Source organism: Scyliorhinus canicula, chromosome 9, assembly GCF_902713615.1.
Source record: "Scyliorhinus canicula chromosome 9, sScyCan1.1, whole genome shotgun sequence".
Classification (NCBI taxonomy): Eukaryota; Metazoa; Chordata; class Chondrichthyes; order Carcharhiniformes; family Scyliorhinidae; genus Scyliorhinus; species Scyliorhinus canicula.
Window position 1 is genome coordinate 25,633,065 of NC_052154.1, and position 13,939 is coordinate 25,647,003.

Genomic DNA, 13,939 nt, shown 5'->3' on the forward strand with positions numbered 1-13,939 from the left:
CGTAGTGTCCTATAAAGTAAGGTTAAGGGGGGGGGGGGGGGGGGGGGGGGGGGGGGGGGGTTATTGGGTTACGGGTATAGGGTGGATACTTGGGTTTGAGTAGGGTGATCATGGCTCGGCACAACATCGGGGGCCGAAGGGCCTGTTCTGTGCTGTACTGTTCTATATTCTATGTTCTATTAACGAGCAGTACAGAGTCTGAATCAGGAAATGTGAGCTAGAATAACGAATTCAATGCTAAATCATGCATAGAAAGTGAAAAAGAGGGGAAGAAAGTCAAGATTAGGAGATAGAGGTAAAAGAGTCCGAAGAAAAAAGTAAAAATACTTCTTATTAATCCCAAACATTTGTTTGAAGGAATAAATTTGTTAAAGTTATTATTCAGTGTCAGAAGTTGACTGGCAAGGACTAAGGCTTATCACACCCTTAAATATTTACTTACATTGAATGAACAAGTTCTAACATATTTCATGAGTTTAGCATACGTCAATCATGAAGCACAACAACTTTGTGCATTCCATTTGTTTCAACGCAACGTCTTACTGCAAGGTACTGTCAGAATGAAGCTTGGAGAAGAGCAGGGCACCGCAGCAACCTCTTGATGCTTGCATTTAACTATGCATGTGCAAATTGAGGGACGTTGCTGTCCAATTTACTTTAATAACAGTGAGAGCCGTTAGGTTCCGTAAACTTGAGTTCATCTATTATAAAAGATGTGACAACAGAACATTTGGAAAGCACTAACGGGATTGGACAAAGCCAACTTGGGTTTATGAAAGGAAAATCATGCTTAACAAATGTACTGGAGTTTTTTGAAGATGTAACTAGTAGAATAAATAAGGGAGAACCAGTGGGTGTGGTGTATTTGGACTTTTTGAAGGCTTTTGATAAGGTCCTTCATAAGAGGTTAGTGGGCAAAACTACAACACATGGGATAGGGGGTAATGGGGATTTGGTTGCCAGACACGAAATAGCAAATGGGAAAAAAATGGGTCTTTTTCCATGTGACAGGCAGAGATGACTGGGGTACCGCAGTCATTGGTGCTTGGGCCCCAGCTGTTCACAAGATAAATATGAATGGTCTGAATGAGGGAACAAAATGTAACATTTCCAAGTTTGCTGATGACACAAAACTGGGCGGAATTGTGAGGAGGGTGCAAGGAGGCGTCAATGTGATTTAGACAAGTTGAGTGAGTGGGCAAATACACGGCAGATGCAGGACATCATGGCTCAATGTGAAGCTATGCACTTTGGTGTGATGAGCAGAAAGAAAGAGCATTATCTAAATGCTGATATATCGGGAAGTGTGGATGTAGAGGGATCTGGAGAATGCAGCAAATAATTAGGCAAATGGTATGTTGCCTTCATTGCAAGAGGATTCTAGTTCAGAAGTAATGATATCTTACTGCAGTTATACAGGGACTGGTGAGAAAACACCTGGAATATTGCGAACAGGTTTGATCTCCCTACCCAAGAAAGGATATACTTGCCATAGAGGGGGTGCAGCGGAGGTTCATGAGGCTATCACTGGGGTTGGGGGGAACTGTCCTGAGGAGTTTGGTTTGATTGGGCTTATATTCGCTCGAGTTTAGAAGGATGACAGAAGATCTGATTGAAATGTATAAAATTCTATCAGGGCTGGACAGACTAGATGCGGGGGGGTGGGGGGGGTGATATTTTCCCTGGGTAGAGAATCTAGTACCGGGGAAAAAGTCACAAAATATAGGGTAGACCATTTCGGACTGAGATTAGGAAAGATTTATTCACTCAAAGGGTAATGAACCTGTGGAATTCTCGATTGTAAGGACCCCTCCTGTTGATTTCCTTATTTCCATTTCTTTTATCATTTGTGACCGATGGATATTTAATGGACATATACCTTTCAGTCAAACAGAGGAAGTGAGGAACTCAAAAGTTGCAAAATAGTACACTGTGCAATGAAGATTTAGATTTTGAACAGAAGAATTCAGAATTTCTGGCACCTGAGAGATAGGAGGGATTCGATTCAATTGGTGGGCTGGTGGCCAATCACATTTTGCCCATACACAGACAGTGACTGGGCTCTGCCATGTGGGATGTTTTCAGAGGACCCAGGAAACAGAACGTGCCTGGACGCTGAGAGAAGAAGCTGCGAGTTTCTCTCTCTCTCTTTCTTTCTCCAAAAAATGCTTTCTGTCTGCTGTTTCAGAATCTGCAGAGAAGTCTTTAGATGCTGATAAGTCTACAGTCTGAAAGCAAGAAGCTCCAACTGAAGGCATAGACTAAAAGATGTACTGGAAGATGACCATCTGAAACAGAGACTTTTATCCTTTTTTCTTTTCATGTTATTTTCCTTTACACCCCTTTCCCCTCTGTGTAGGTAGGTCTTCTCCCCTCTTTCCCCTGTTTGTCTGCCGTGTGTCTGTGTAGAGGGTGGGGCAAGTTAAAGAAGGGGGGGATTAGGAATTAGATAATAGTTAACCAGTTGTATTGGCGGCATATTTAATTAGTTATTGTTATTAATAAAATTGTGTTTAAAATTTATAAACCTGGCTTCTGTAGTTATCGGGCGACCAAAGACTTTGGGAATATTCTAAAAATAATTTGTTAATTTCAATTGTGTTGCGACTCAGAGTCAAGTGGGGCTGGAATTGACCGTGCACCAGCCCAGAGTTTTGTGACACTATCAAAGAAGGTGTGTAGGCCAAGTCATTCAAATCTGATCCAACAATCTACTGAGTCGCAAATAAAGATACATGGTTGCTGTCTGCCAAGATTTTTGATAACATCTAAACCAATTTTCCAAACGAAAAGATGATTCTTAAAATAGACAGAACAAGGAGTGTCGATGTTAGTTGAACAATTATGGGGTGTGGTGGAAAAACCACACAAATATAGAGCTTTCTCACCTGTTGGCTACTTCTTGAAGTCTCAGTCTCCGTTCTTCCATCTTTCTTTGCAGCTGTATAGTACATTGTTATGGATATTTGCTCACTCTCTATAACTTTACAACTACTGGGTTCCCAGAATATTTAAGGTATGCAGAAAGAAGAGGAATAAACATCAATTTAAATTGCACTATTATCTCTTTTCCTTAAATGCAAAAGCAAATAACCTAACCTCCAAGACCAGAGGTTAAGACTGTAAACATTGCTGCGATGGTTATTTGAAAGGCAGGAGTGCTGAGAAATAAGTGGTTACGTTTACACATCTAATCAGGTTTCTTATCATAGGCACTAAATCAACTGACTCTTTCCAAAGCAGGGTCAACCTCCTAGAACCAAGATAAAACCACTATTTGTACATCGACATACTAAATAAAGAGACTCTTTACAAAGCAATTAAAGTATTTTAGTCACACACCTGTGAGACTTTTACATTTTAAAAAAGAATCACATGAGGTTAACAATCTTACCAACTTGGTGTGATTACTAGAGTTGAAAGAGAGATGCAGAACTAGATATGGGAAACGCCTTGAAGTGATCTGAACATGAGGATAAGAATTTTGAAGGAGTTGTATACCAGAAGCAAAGGTTAAATCCAAGAACACAAGGACAGTGGACAAACAGGACTTGCCATGGGTTAGGGCAAAGGGAGTTTCGGGTGAGCTGAAGTTTAAAGTCTAGAAGAACAGCCAGAAGAGGATTGAAATAGTCGAGTCTGGACGTGACAAAGGCATGGGACAAGATGGGGTGCAGCCGACTGACGTTACAAAGGTTGTCTTTGTAGTAGAGAGGAAATGGAGTCAGAAGTTTAGCTTAGGATCAAATAGGACATTGAGATTCTGGACTATTAACATCGACCTGTGACAGTAACAATGGAGGCTATGGAGCATTTGGTGGGGGATGAGGACAAGAATTTAGCCGTTCCAATGTTTAACTGGAAGGAATTTTGGCTCAACAAGGACAGGGTGTCAGACAAGCAGGCTGACAAATGAGTCAGCAAGGATGTTAAGAGGGGCTCTGGAATGGTAGAGCTGGGCAGTGTTGTCTTCACTTGGAACATGTCACCGTATCTTTGAAGGCGCTGCCAACAATCAGCATGTAGATGTAGAATAGGAGGGGCCAAGGACAGATCCTAGAGGGATTTCAGAGGTAACGGTGCAGGGTGGAATCAGAAGCCAGTACTGAAGACACTCTTGATATGGGGAGATGGTGGGCAAGTGTTGAACCAAGAAAGGATTGCCCCTCTCAGTTGTACAATGAATGAATGCTGAAAGCAAAACATAAGGATTAAGTTTTACTGGACTAAGATAGATGAATTCTGCAGGTTCTTTAATGTAAGATGGGAATTATTGCTAGCATTTTGGCAATGCTTGCCGTAAGTAATTTCTTCAGTTTCATGCTAAGCTTGGGCGTGATTCGCTGCTCCCCACGACGGGTGGGAGAATCGCGGGAGGGCCGTGCGACTCATTTCACGCCCCCCACGATTCTCTCACACCCCCCCTCCCCCCCCCCGGGCTCGGAAGAATCGGCGCTTGCCGTTATTCATGGCAACCGGCGATTCTCCGACCCGGATGGGCCTGCCGTTCGCGACCGTTTCACAACGCCGTCGTGTACATGGGCGCCAAAGGCCCGTTTGAAGCTTGCGGGGGGCGGAGAGGGGAGTGAGCACCACGGCCGTGCTCGGGAGGGGACTGGCCCGCGATCGGTGCCCACCGATCGTCGGGCCGGCGTCACAAAGCGACGCACTCTTTCCCCTCCGCCGCCCCGCAAGATCAAGCCGCCACGTCTTGCCGGGCAGCGGAAGGGAAGACGGCCACCACGCATGCGCAGGTTTGAGCCGTCAGCCGTCATGATGTCAACCGCTCATGCGCGGGTTGGAGCTGGCCAACCTGCACATGCGCGGCTGACGTCACTTAGGCGTGCCAGCCGCGTCATTCTCGGCGCGCCGTCTTGACGTAAGTGTCAACCCCCGGCCGCCGAGAATAACGGAGCGCCGCTCCTAGCCCCCCCGGGTGGGGGCGAATACGGTGAGAGGAGCGGCCTCCGAGGCCGTCGTGAAACTCGGCCAAGTTCACGACGATCTTCCCGATTTTTCCCGGGAGCGGAGAATTCCGCCCCTGATGTTTTATATTTTGTTTCACACTACTTTTAGTTCAAATGCAGGAATCAATTTTGTAATTGTTTCTGTCCTTATTTGAGCAGGACACAGGTTTATGCTGTAAATTAACCTATGCCTGGGAGCATAAGCGTTATTACATTTACAATGAACACAAAATTCTAAAACTTAATCTACTGATGCACAATCACCATTTCTAGATACCAATTTGCCACAGAAAAGATCAAAATAAAACCAGACCACCCCAAAAATTCCTTCCGTAATTGTTTGCTCTGAAGAATGTCACTATAATGAAAGGATACTGCAGCCTGTCTTGCCTGTGCAATGATCAAATTCTCCATCATCTGCCGTTGGAGAGACAATGTCTGAAAGTAAACAAGTTTTGACAAGAAACATTTAAAAATGTTTCTGTATTGCTTAGGAGATTACTATTTTAACAACGTCAGAAGTGAAATATAACAAATCTATGAGGGTGCCATGAAGTGGCCGCACTTTTATCTTACTTGGTTTACAAGGTTCTGCTTCTCAAAACTTACATAGTTTATGTTCCATCTGAAAACAAATTATGGGAAGCAGTTTTTTTCAAGCTACTGCTCAAATTCATTTAAAAAAGCAGTGTATCACCATTTATTTTTCTACCTCTTGGTAAATTCAAGCTTTGGAGTTCAAATGCAAATCCACCTTTAAAGTTGGCATGACAGGATGTGTAAGCATTTTGAACGATGTAAATTAATCCAGTGCACCTTTTTTGAATTTTATAAAGGTCATCCATTATTTTTAATTCTCACCGAACAGTATTACTTTTCAAAAGTACAGTGGCACAGTGGTTAGCACTGCACCTCACAGCGTCAGGGACAAGGGATCCATTCCAGCCATGGGTGACTGTCCGTGTGCAGTTGATATGTTCTCCCAGTGTCTGCGCGGGTTTCCTCCGGGTGCTCCGGTTCCCTCCCACAGTCCAAGGATGCGCAGAATAGGTGGATTGGCCATGCTAGATTGCCCTGTAGTGTCCAAAGGTTGTGTGGGTAGCGGGGAGAGGACAGGAGAGTGGGCCTGGGTGGGGTGCTCTTTCGGATGGGTCGGTGCTGACTCGATGAGCCAAATGGCCTCCTTTTGGCACTGCAAGGATTCTATCCATTAGACTGAAATGAATTGGAAATGTCTTGTCATTTATTAAAGGAATAAGGGGGAGGGGAGAAAGAATAACTCTAGCAATTCAAAACAATGTAGTGAAGAGGCTGAAATAGGGCATTAATGCATAAGGTACAGACAATTTAATATCCTGAATATTATCTTCTACAGGATTTAGTGCAGCAAAGATTCATGCAGCTAATGAGGCAAAATAGTTTTTCAATCATGGGCACAAGGCACTGCAACAAAGTCAAGAGAATATGTAGAAACAAAGAAAGAACTTGCAATTATATAACACCTTTCACAACTAAAGACATCCTTAAACATTTCACAGCTAATGAAGTGTAAGGACAGTTATAACTCCCTATCTAACTGCACTGTGGGCGAGTACCTCCATCACATGGGTTGCAGTAGTTCAAGATAACTGCTCAGCGCCATCCTTGCAACGGAAACGTGGGATTAGCAATAAACCCTGGCCTAACTAGTTTCATATTCATAGAACATAGAACAGTACAGCACAGAACAGGCCCTTCGGCCCTCGATGTTGTGCCGAGCTTTGTCCAAAACCAAGATCAAGCTATCCCACTCCCTGTCATTCTGGTGTGCTCCATGTGCCTATTCAATAACCGCTTGAAAGTTCCTAAAGTGTCCGACACCTATATCACAGCAGGCAGTCCATTCCACACCCTAACCACTCTCTGAGTAAAGAACCTACCTCGGACATCCCTCCTATATCTCCCACCCTGAATCTTATAGTTATGCCCCCTTGTAACAGCTACATCCACCCAAGGAAATAGTCTCTGAACGTCCACTCTATCATCATCTTATGAACCTCTATGAAGTCGCCTCTCATCCTCCTCCGCTCCAATGAGAAAAGCCCTAGCTCCCTCAACCTTTCCTCATAAGACCTACCCTCCAATCGAGGCAGCATCCTCGTAAATCTCCTTTACACCCTTTCCAATGCTTCCACATCCTTCCTATAATGAGGTGACCAGAACTGCACACAATACTCCAAATGTGATCTCACCAGGGTCCTGTAGTTGCAGCATAACCCCACTGCTCTTAAACTCAAGCACCCTGTTAATAAACACTAACACACTATAGGCCTTCTTCACGGCTCTATCCACTTGAGTGGCAACCTTCAGAGATCTCTGTTCCTCCACATTCTTCAGAACCCTGCCGTTAACCCTGTAATCCACATTCAAATTTGTCCTCCCAAAATGAATCACCTCGCACTTATCAGGGTTAAACTCCATTTGCCATTTTTCAGCCCAGCTCTGCATCCTATCGATGTCTCTTTGCAGCCTACAACAGCCCTCCACCTCATCCACTAATCTGGTGTCATCAGCAAATTTACTGACCCATCCTTCAGCCCCCTCCTCCAAGTCATTGATAAAAATCACAAATAGCAGAGGACCCAGCACTGATCCCTGTGGTACACTGCTGGTAACTGGTCTCCAGTCTGAAAATGTTGCATCCACCACCACCCTCTGTCTTCTATTCGTTCTAGAAATAAAGACACAGCAGTTGTGTTTCACCTCACAGACCTGGTGACTGTAATTACTGGACAGCCAAGGAGCCAGCGATCATGGGGACTAGTGATGCCTATATCCTGTGAACAAATTTAAAAACCCCCAGTTGGGAGTGATTGTTTGCGATTAAATACCACCATACAATAAGGAAGGGAACCCTGCAACAACTCACAACAGGTATCTTTATATGCTGCAGGATGGAAGGAACGCTCAATTGAGCAACATCATGGCACCGTAAAAGGAAACTGTTCCTTAGTGGCAACTAGTGGTCTAGTCTTGTGGTACATAAAGAATGTTACTTTATATGATGTAACTGTAAAGAATTATGGAGTATAACAACCCCAATGTGCGATTACAATCCTCATCACAGTCTCTTAATTGTTTACTCACACTCTGCTGTTCTTTACCTTTTCCTTACCCACCCATGCCCAGAAATCAGCAAATGTCCTCCTATTTTCTCCCATTGCTAATTTTAATTTGTAATAATTAATGATTTAATTAGTACCAATGCCATTGTAATTGGACAATGCTTAAATATTTTCATTTCCCAGGCATCTAATAAGAATATTGTGGCAAGGCTTCAAATTTCAAACATATCAAAATGTTAAATGACACAAGTTAGCACAATGCAAACTGATAGCAAAAAAGTAGACTTAACAAACACACTGCAATTATCTACTGTACGGCCGACCTTAATACTGCATCGGAAAGAATGTTTTCAGCCTCTCCCAACGATCACAAAAAGGAAAAGAGCAGAAACAGCCATTTAACTTTTGGACCACATATTAAACCAAGCCATAGGTTTTCTGTCAGGTTGTAGCAAGTTTGATGATGAAGGTACTAAACGCTAGCTGGGAATTGCTGCAATGTAATGAGATCCCGCTTCGTCAACAAACAGCAGAGCATGATTCTCCAATCCTTCAAAAAAAAGCCACTTGGATTTTTAATTGGTTGAGTGTGAATGGGGCCTTGCTCTAATTAGATGCTAATAGGTCACTTAAAATGTACTAATGATCCGACAGCATGGAGTTAAATAATTACCTTATTAACCAAAAATGTCTGTCAATTAATTCAATAATCAAACAGATGGCTCATAGTACATACAACATGAATGTGATTTTTTACTTTGAAAATGACCACACTGAAAAAAAACTGCAGGCTAACACCATTAAGTTATAAAAATTTGAAATCATTTTTAACTACTCTTGTTGCGAATGGTTAGTTATTCCATTGCCCTTTAGATTGTATACCAACACTTTACATGAGAAACTGATTAAAACAAATGGTTCAAATCACTTTAAGAAAGGCAGTCTAAATATGTTGAACATAAAACAAAACTAACACTAACCAAGTATAAGGTCACATTTCAGGTCTCAATTTAGTGCTAGATAACATGAACACCCTAACTAAATTAAGGAGGCAACAGAAGTAAAGTGAGGAACAAAAAATGACCAGGTATTGTTAACTTTAGTCTTTTTAATTCGAAATAAATACTTCAAAAGAACATATATCAATGAGTTGGGTATGGGTGGGACTCAGTTGAACAGGATTTTTGGAGTTTGGGATACTGTACGCATGAAGTTGTTGAGGCAAAATATCAGAGCGATTAGTTTGGACCTGCTGGAAAAAACAGCACAATCACAATGGACTATTGGCTTCATAATGTTGTTTAATTTCTCCCATGCCATGGGTGCATAGTGATTACCCAATTATTTTTTTCCAATTAAGGGGCAATTTAGCGTGGCCAATCCACCTACTCTGCACATTTTTGGGTTGTGGGGGCGAAACCCACGCAGACACGGGGAGAATGTGCAAACTCCACACGGACAGTGACCCAGGGCCGGGATCGAACCTGGGACCTCAGCGCCGTGAGGCGGTTATGCTAACCACTAGGCCACCGTGCTGCCCGTATGGGTGCATAGTGAACATTAATTTGCTTTTTTAAAAAAAAAGATTGTAATTTAATGGTAGCCTCCTGTTTGTCGTAACTGGCATGAGGCAAATCTACATAAGTTTTGAGTAGTAAACGCAGGTTACAGGACCATCTGCAGCATTAATTTTTTTTTTTTTTTTAAATAAATTTAGATTACCCAATTATTTGTTCCAATTAAGGGGCAATTTAGCATGGCCAATTCACCTACTCTGCACATTTTTGGGTTGTGGGGGCGAAACCCACGCAGACACGGGGAGAATGTGGAAACTCCACACGGACAGTGACCCAGAGCCGGGATCGAACCTGGGACCTCAGCGCCGTGAGGCGGTTGTGCTAACCACTAGGCCACCGTGCTGCCCTATCTGCAGCATTAATGACATCACAGAAGTGTGCAACTCTGAACTGATTCCGAGTCTCCGGTTAATTCATCCTTGCACAAATATTCAAAAGGTTGTGGAAATAATTATAAAGATATAAATGCACTATTTGCTGACTGTGAACACCTCTAATACCGCACTTTATTGAAAAAAGGGAATGTTGACAAAGGGTTCAAATTTGGTTTCGCCTGTTATCCATTTTGTAAACTAAACAGCATAAACACCCAAATTCAAAACTGGCTCAGGTCCAGACCAATCGAGATGCAAGGTGAAAAAGCAATGCAGATTCGGCACCCTTTCTCACCACTCTTCTCTCCTTACCATTGCACACAACCTAGCTGAAGTATACAGGTAAATTAAAATTAGAAGAAAACAAATTACATGCTTCAGCATAGTAAGAAGTCTTACAACACCAGGTTAAAGTCCAACAGGTTTGATTCAAACACGAGCTTTCGGAGCGCAGCTCCTTCCTCAGGTGAATGGCGAGGTATGTTCCAGAAACATTTATATAGACAAAGTCAGAGATGCTGGACAATGCTTGGAATGCGAGCATTTGCAGGTAATCAAATAATTACAGATCCAGGGAGAGGGATAATCACAGGTTAAAGAGGTGTAAATTGTCTCAAGCCCGAACAGTTGGTAGGAGTTTGCAATCTGTGGAAGAATTCCCGGAGCCTCATTCGCCTGATGAATTCCTCCATGTCTGCCGCGAGACTGATGGGGTCCATTTTGGTGGTGGTGCAGAAATTGAGCCCTCTGCTGAGGACTTCGATTTCGTTTGGTTGAAGGGTGTAGTCTGACAAGTTGACAATAGATTTCCCTGTATTGTTTTCAAATCCTACCAACTGTTCGGGCTTGAGACAATTTACACCTCTTTAACCTGTGATTATCCCTCTCCCTGGATCTGTAATGATTTGATTACCTGCAAATGCTCGCATTCCAAGCATTGTCCAGCATCTCTGACTTTGTCTATATAAATGTTTCTGGAACATACCTCGCCTCGCCATTCACCTGAGGAAGGAGCTGCATTCCGAAAGCTCGTGTTTGAATCAAACCTGTTGGACTTTAACCTGGTGTTGTAAGACTTCTTACTGTGCTCACCCCAGTCCAACGCCGGCATCTCCACATCATGCTTCAGCATGTGAAGTGAAGTTTATTTTTTACCTTCATTTTGTTTTCTCATTTGATCAGAAAGTGCTTTAAAAACAAGTAAACCATAATAACAATTGGCTACAGTCAAGCTACAAACAGTGTCAGCAGCAACTATTTTCCCTTTACCTGCTGGATCATGGAATGTAGTTAACATATTGGCCCCCGTACTCTTGCAGAATAAACTGCACTTCAAACAAAAGTTTAATTTGATTAAACGGAGCTAATGTATCAAGTCTGAATGACTGACTCTTCTTCAACGTATTGTTGTTTGATAGCTTCACAATGAAATTACTTAACTTCCGAATTTTCGTGAAATTATAATCATTCAAGGTGATCCTTTGGTAAAATGAATTAACAGGGACATTTCTGTATGTTGTTAACTGTACCCAAGGTGTGAGCTTGAAAGTGAGTGAGGTGTCAAGTTCAACGTCCAAGCCAAAATGAAAATACTACACTCCAGGTACTGCTGAATAAACAGTGAATCACAAAACTTGTCAGGTATTCCATTGCTAAATATTATGCAGACTTGGAATGGTTTTTGCTGCTCATATAACTGAGAGTTGGATAAAATAATTGTACATATAAGGAACAGGAGTGGCAACCATGGACGGGAAAACTTTCAGACCTTTTTTCACTATATTTGAAAGCCTCATTTTGTGATGCATTCTATACTAGCAAGGGTATTCACTCTCCATAAAACTCATTCGTAACTCCATTTTTGTTTCTCCAAAGCTATTATGCATACGATTTCACTCATGCACAGAAGGTTTGATATGCCTAACATGCTATGGGCACAGATGTGACAAACATTTCAGTTTCATTGTTTCTCATGGCTCTATTTTTCTACCATGCTGCTAGAATAGACCAGAGAATTCCTCTCACCAGCGATGTTTTCTGCATGCCCTGCTTAGGATGTAGTCGTGCCATCCGTGCCTCATAAGCAGCCTTTAACTTCTGGTTCTGTCTCGATGCCTCTTCCAATGGAGTAAGTTCTCTAAATTGGTGTTTAAATAATAAAAAATTGTTTTGTCACAAGTAGACTTACATTATCACTGCAATGAAGTTACTGTGAAAAGCCCCTAGTTCGCAAATTCCAGCACCTGTTCGGATACACAGGGAGAATTCAGAATTCTCAGTTGGTACGGCGATTGAACCCGTGCTGCTGGCCTTGTTCTGCATTATAAACTAGCTGTCTAGCCCACTGAGCTAAACCAGCCCTGTTATAAAACTTGTTTTAGTTGTCACAAATTAGGAAAACAATGAGGCAGCTTTGCAGCCTTTGAATTCTTAGAAGGGGAGACTAATTTGTAAACCCCCTTCTGTTATTGTTATAAACTATTTCTCTTCTGATAATTGAAAACAAAGCGGGCAATTTAGTGAATCTAAAATATCGTAACCTAAAGAAAAAAGTCTTTATTTGGTTTTGTGGCGGTTAAGTTAGAAAGATCTGTTTAAAACAAGTTGTACACGATGAAAGTGATATATCCATTGGCCGGGATTCTCCGGGTCCGTCCACTAGACGTGGGATTTGCGATCAGCTGCAGAATAGTGCGTCGAGCTGAAATCGGCATTTGCATCGGTAGGAAGACCTGTTGCGTGTCTCTGTGGCTGCCCGGCTGGCCATAGCGGGTTTCCCGACCTCCCCACCCCGACCCGGTGGGACCATGCAAATAGCTCATTAGAGCTATTTTACATCTCGTTGACGGTCAGGAGGCCCGATTCACTAACCAGCTGGGATGCCCCAGCCCCCCTGTCGATAGTTCCGCTGGCATTATTTGGTGCAAGTATTGAGGAACATGGGCCTTGCAGTCAAGGGATGGCAAGGTGGCAAGTACCCTCCCAGATGCTGAAGAGGGTCCTTCATGGGAGGCGAGGGCTCATTTGGCTGCTCCCCCATCTGCAGCCTTTAAACCCTTTAAAGTGATGCAGTATCTCAGAAATACACATCCCTCATAATAAAGTGAAAGGGTTCTCATTTGTACCACAAAACATTTGAAATGTCTGTCAGTATGCCAGGATTAAAGGTCTGTGAGGTGAAGGTAAAAATAATCGTTTTAAAGTGGTAGAAACCTTTGAAGTGGTTTTCATACACTTAATTTCATTGCCCCTTATAATATAGGTCTTTGTGTATGCCCAAAAGGTTGGAAGTTAATCTGCATTGTTTACATTCAATTTCATGCCCATTTCCTGCCAAAAGCTTTCTTATTCACAGGTTGAGCAGTTTCAAAGGGGAGATTCAGATTGTTTTTATTGTTCTGCAACGATTCATTAACTCAAGGTAACAGGTGTTTTCCTAACCGCAGTACTTTTATGAATCGGACTCTTTGTCCTCAAGCGCTTCCCAGAACAAGCAGATGTGGGGCAGCCCCTGCGCTTTCCAGGAAGCACTTGGGAACAAGACTGTCGTAATCCACGGGAGGCAGGAGTTCCGTCACCACACCAATATTTATTTACAATAACGATATTACAGGAGCAGCTACAAATAGTGCTGCTAGCAGTCCAGTCAACTTAAGACTGCTCACAAAGCCTACACAGGTGATTATATGGCCCCCTCAATGAGCTATCAGCCTCGTTCGCAGCCGCCTTCCCATTAAGGGTTCGGCTGGCGGTATGCCCGTTGTGGAATGTGGTGTGGTCCTGTGATCAAACAGCCAGCGGGAGAGCTTTGCGTCCATTGACGCTGCCGGCTGCTTCTCGAGTCCCGCTTTAAGTGTCTGGACCGCTCTCTCTACCAGGCCGTTGGATGGCAAGGGGCTGTTTTGATGTGACGGACT

At 42.9% G+C, this 13,939-nt stretch overlaps 1 protein-coding gene across 1 annotated transcript in view; it reads right to left on the reverse strand.

The window, feature by feature from the left end:
* Nucleotides 1-13,939, reverse strand: part of vps9d1 (VPS9 domain containing 1) — a 132,194-nt gene that overhangs the window by 89,766 nt on the left and 28,489 nt on the right. Inside the window, exons 5-7 of the mRNA XM_038806367.1 lie at nt 12,048-12,159; nt 5,343-5,405; nt 2,889-2,941 (exon numbers count right to left, since the gene is read on the reverse strand). Of these exons, the coding sequence (XP_038662295.1) occupies nt 2,889-2,941; nt 5,343-5,405; nt 12,048-12,159 (228 nt within the window). The remainder of the gene's footprint in view (nt 1-2,888; nt 2,942-5,342; nt 5,406-12,047; nt 12,160-13,939) is intronic.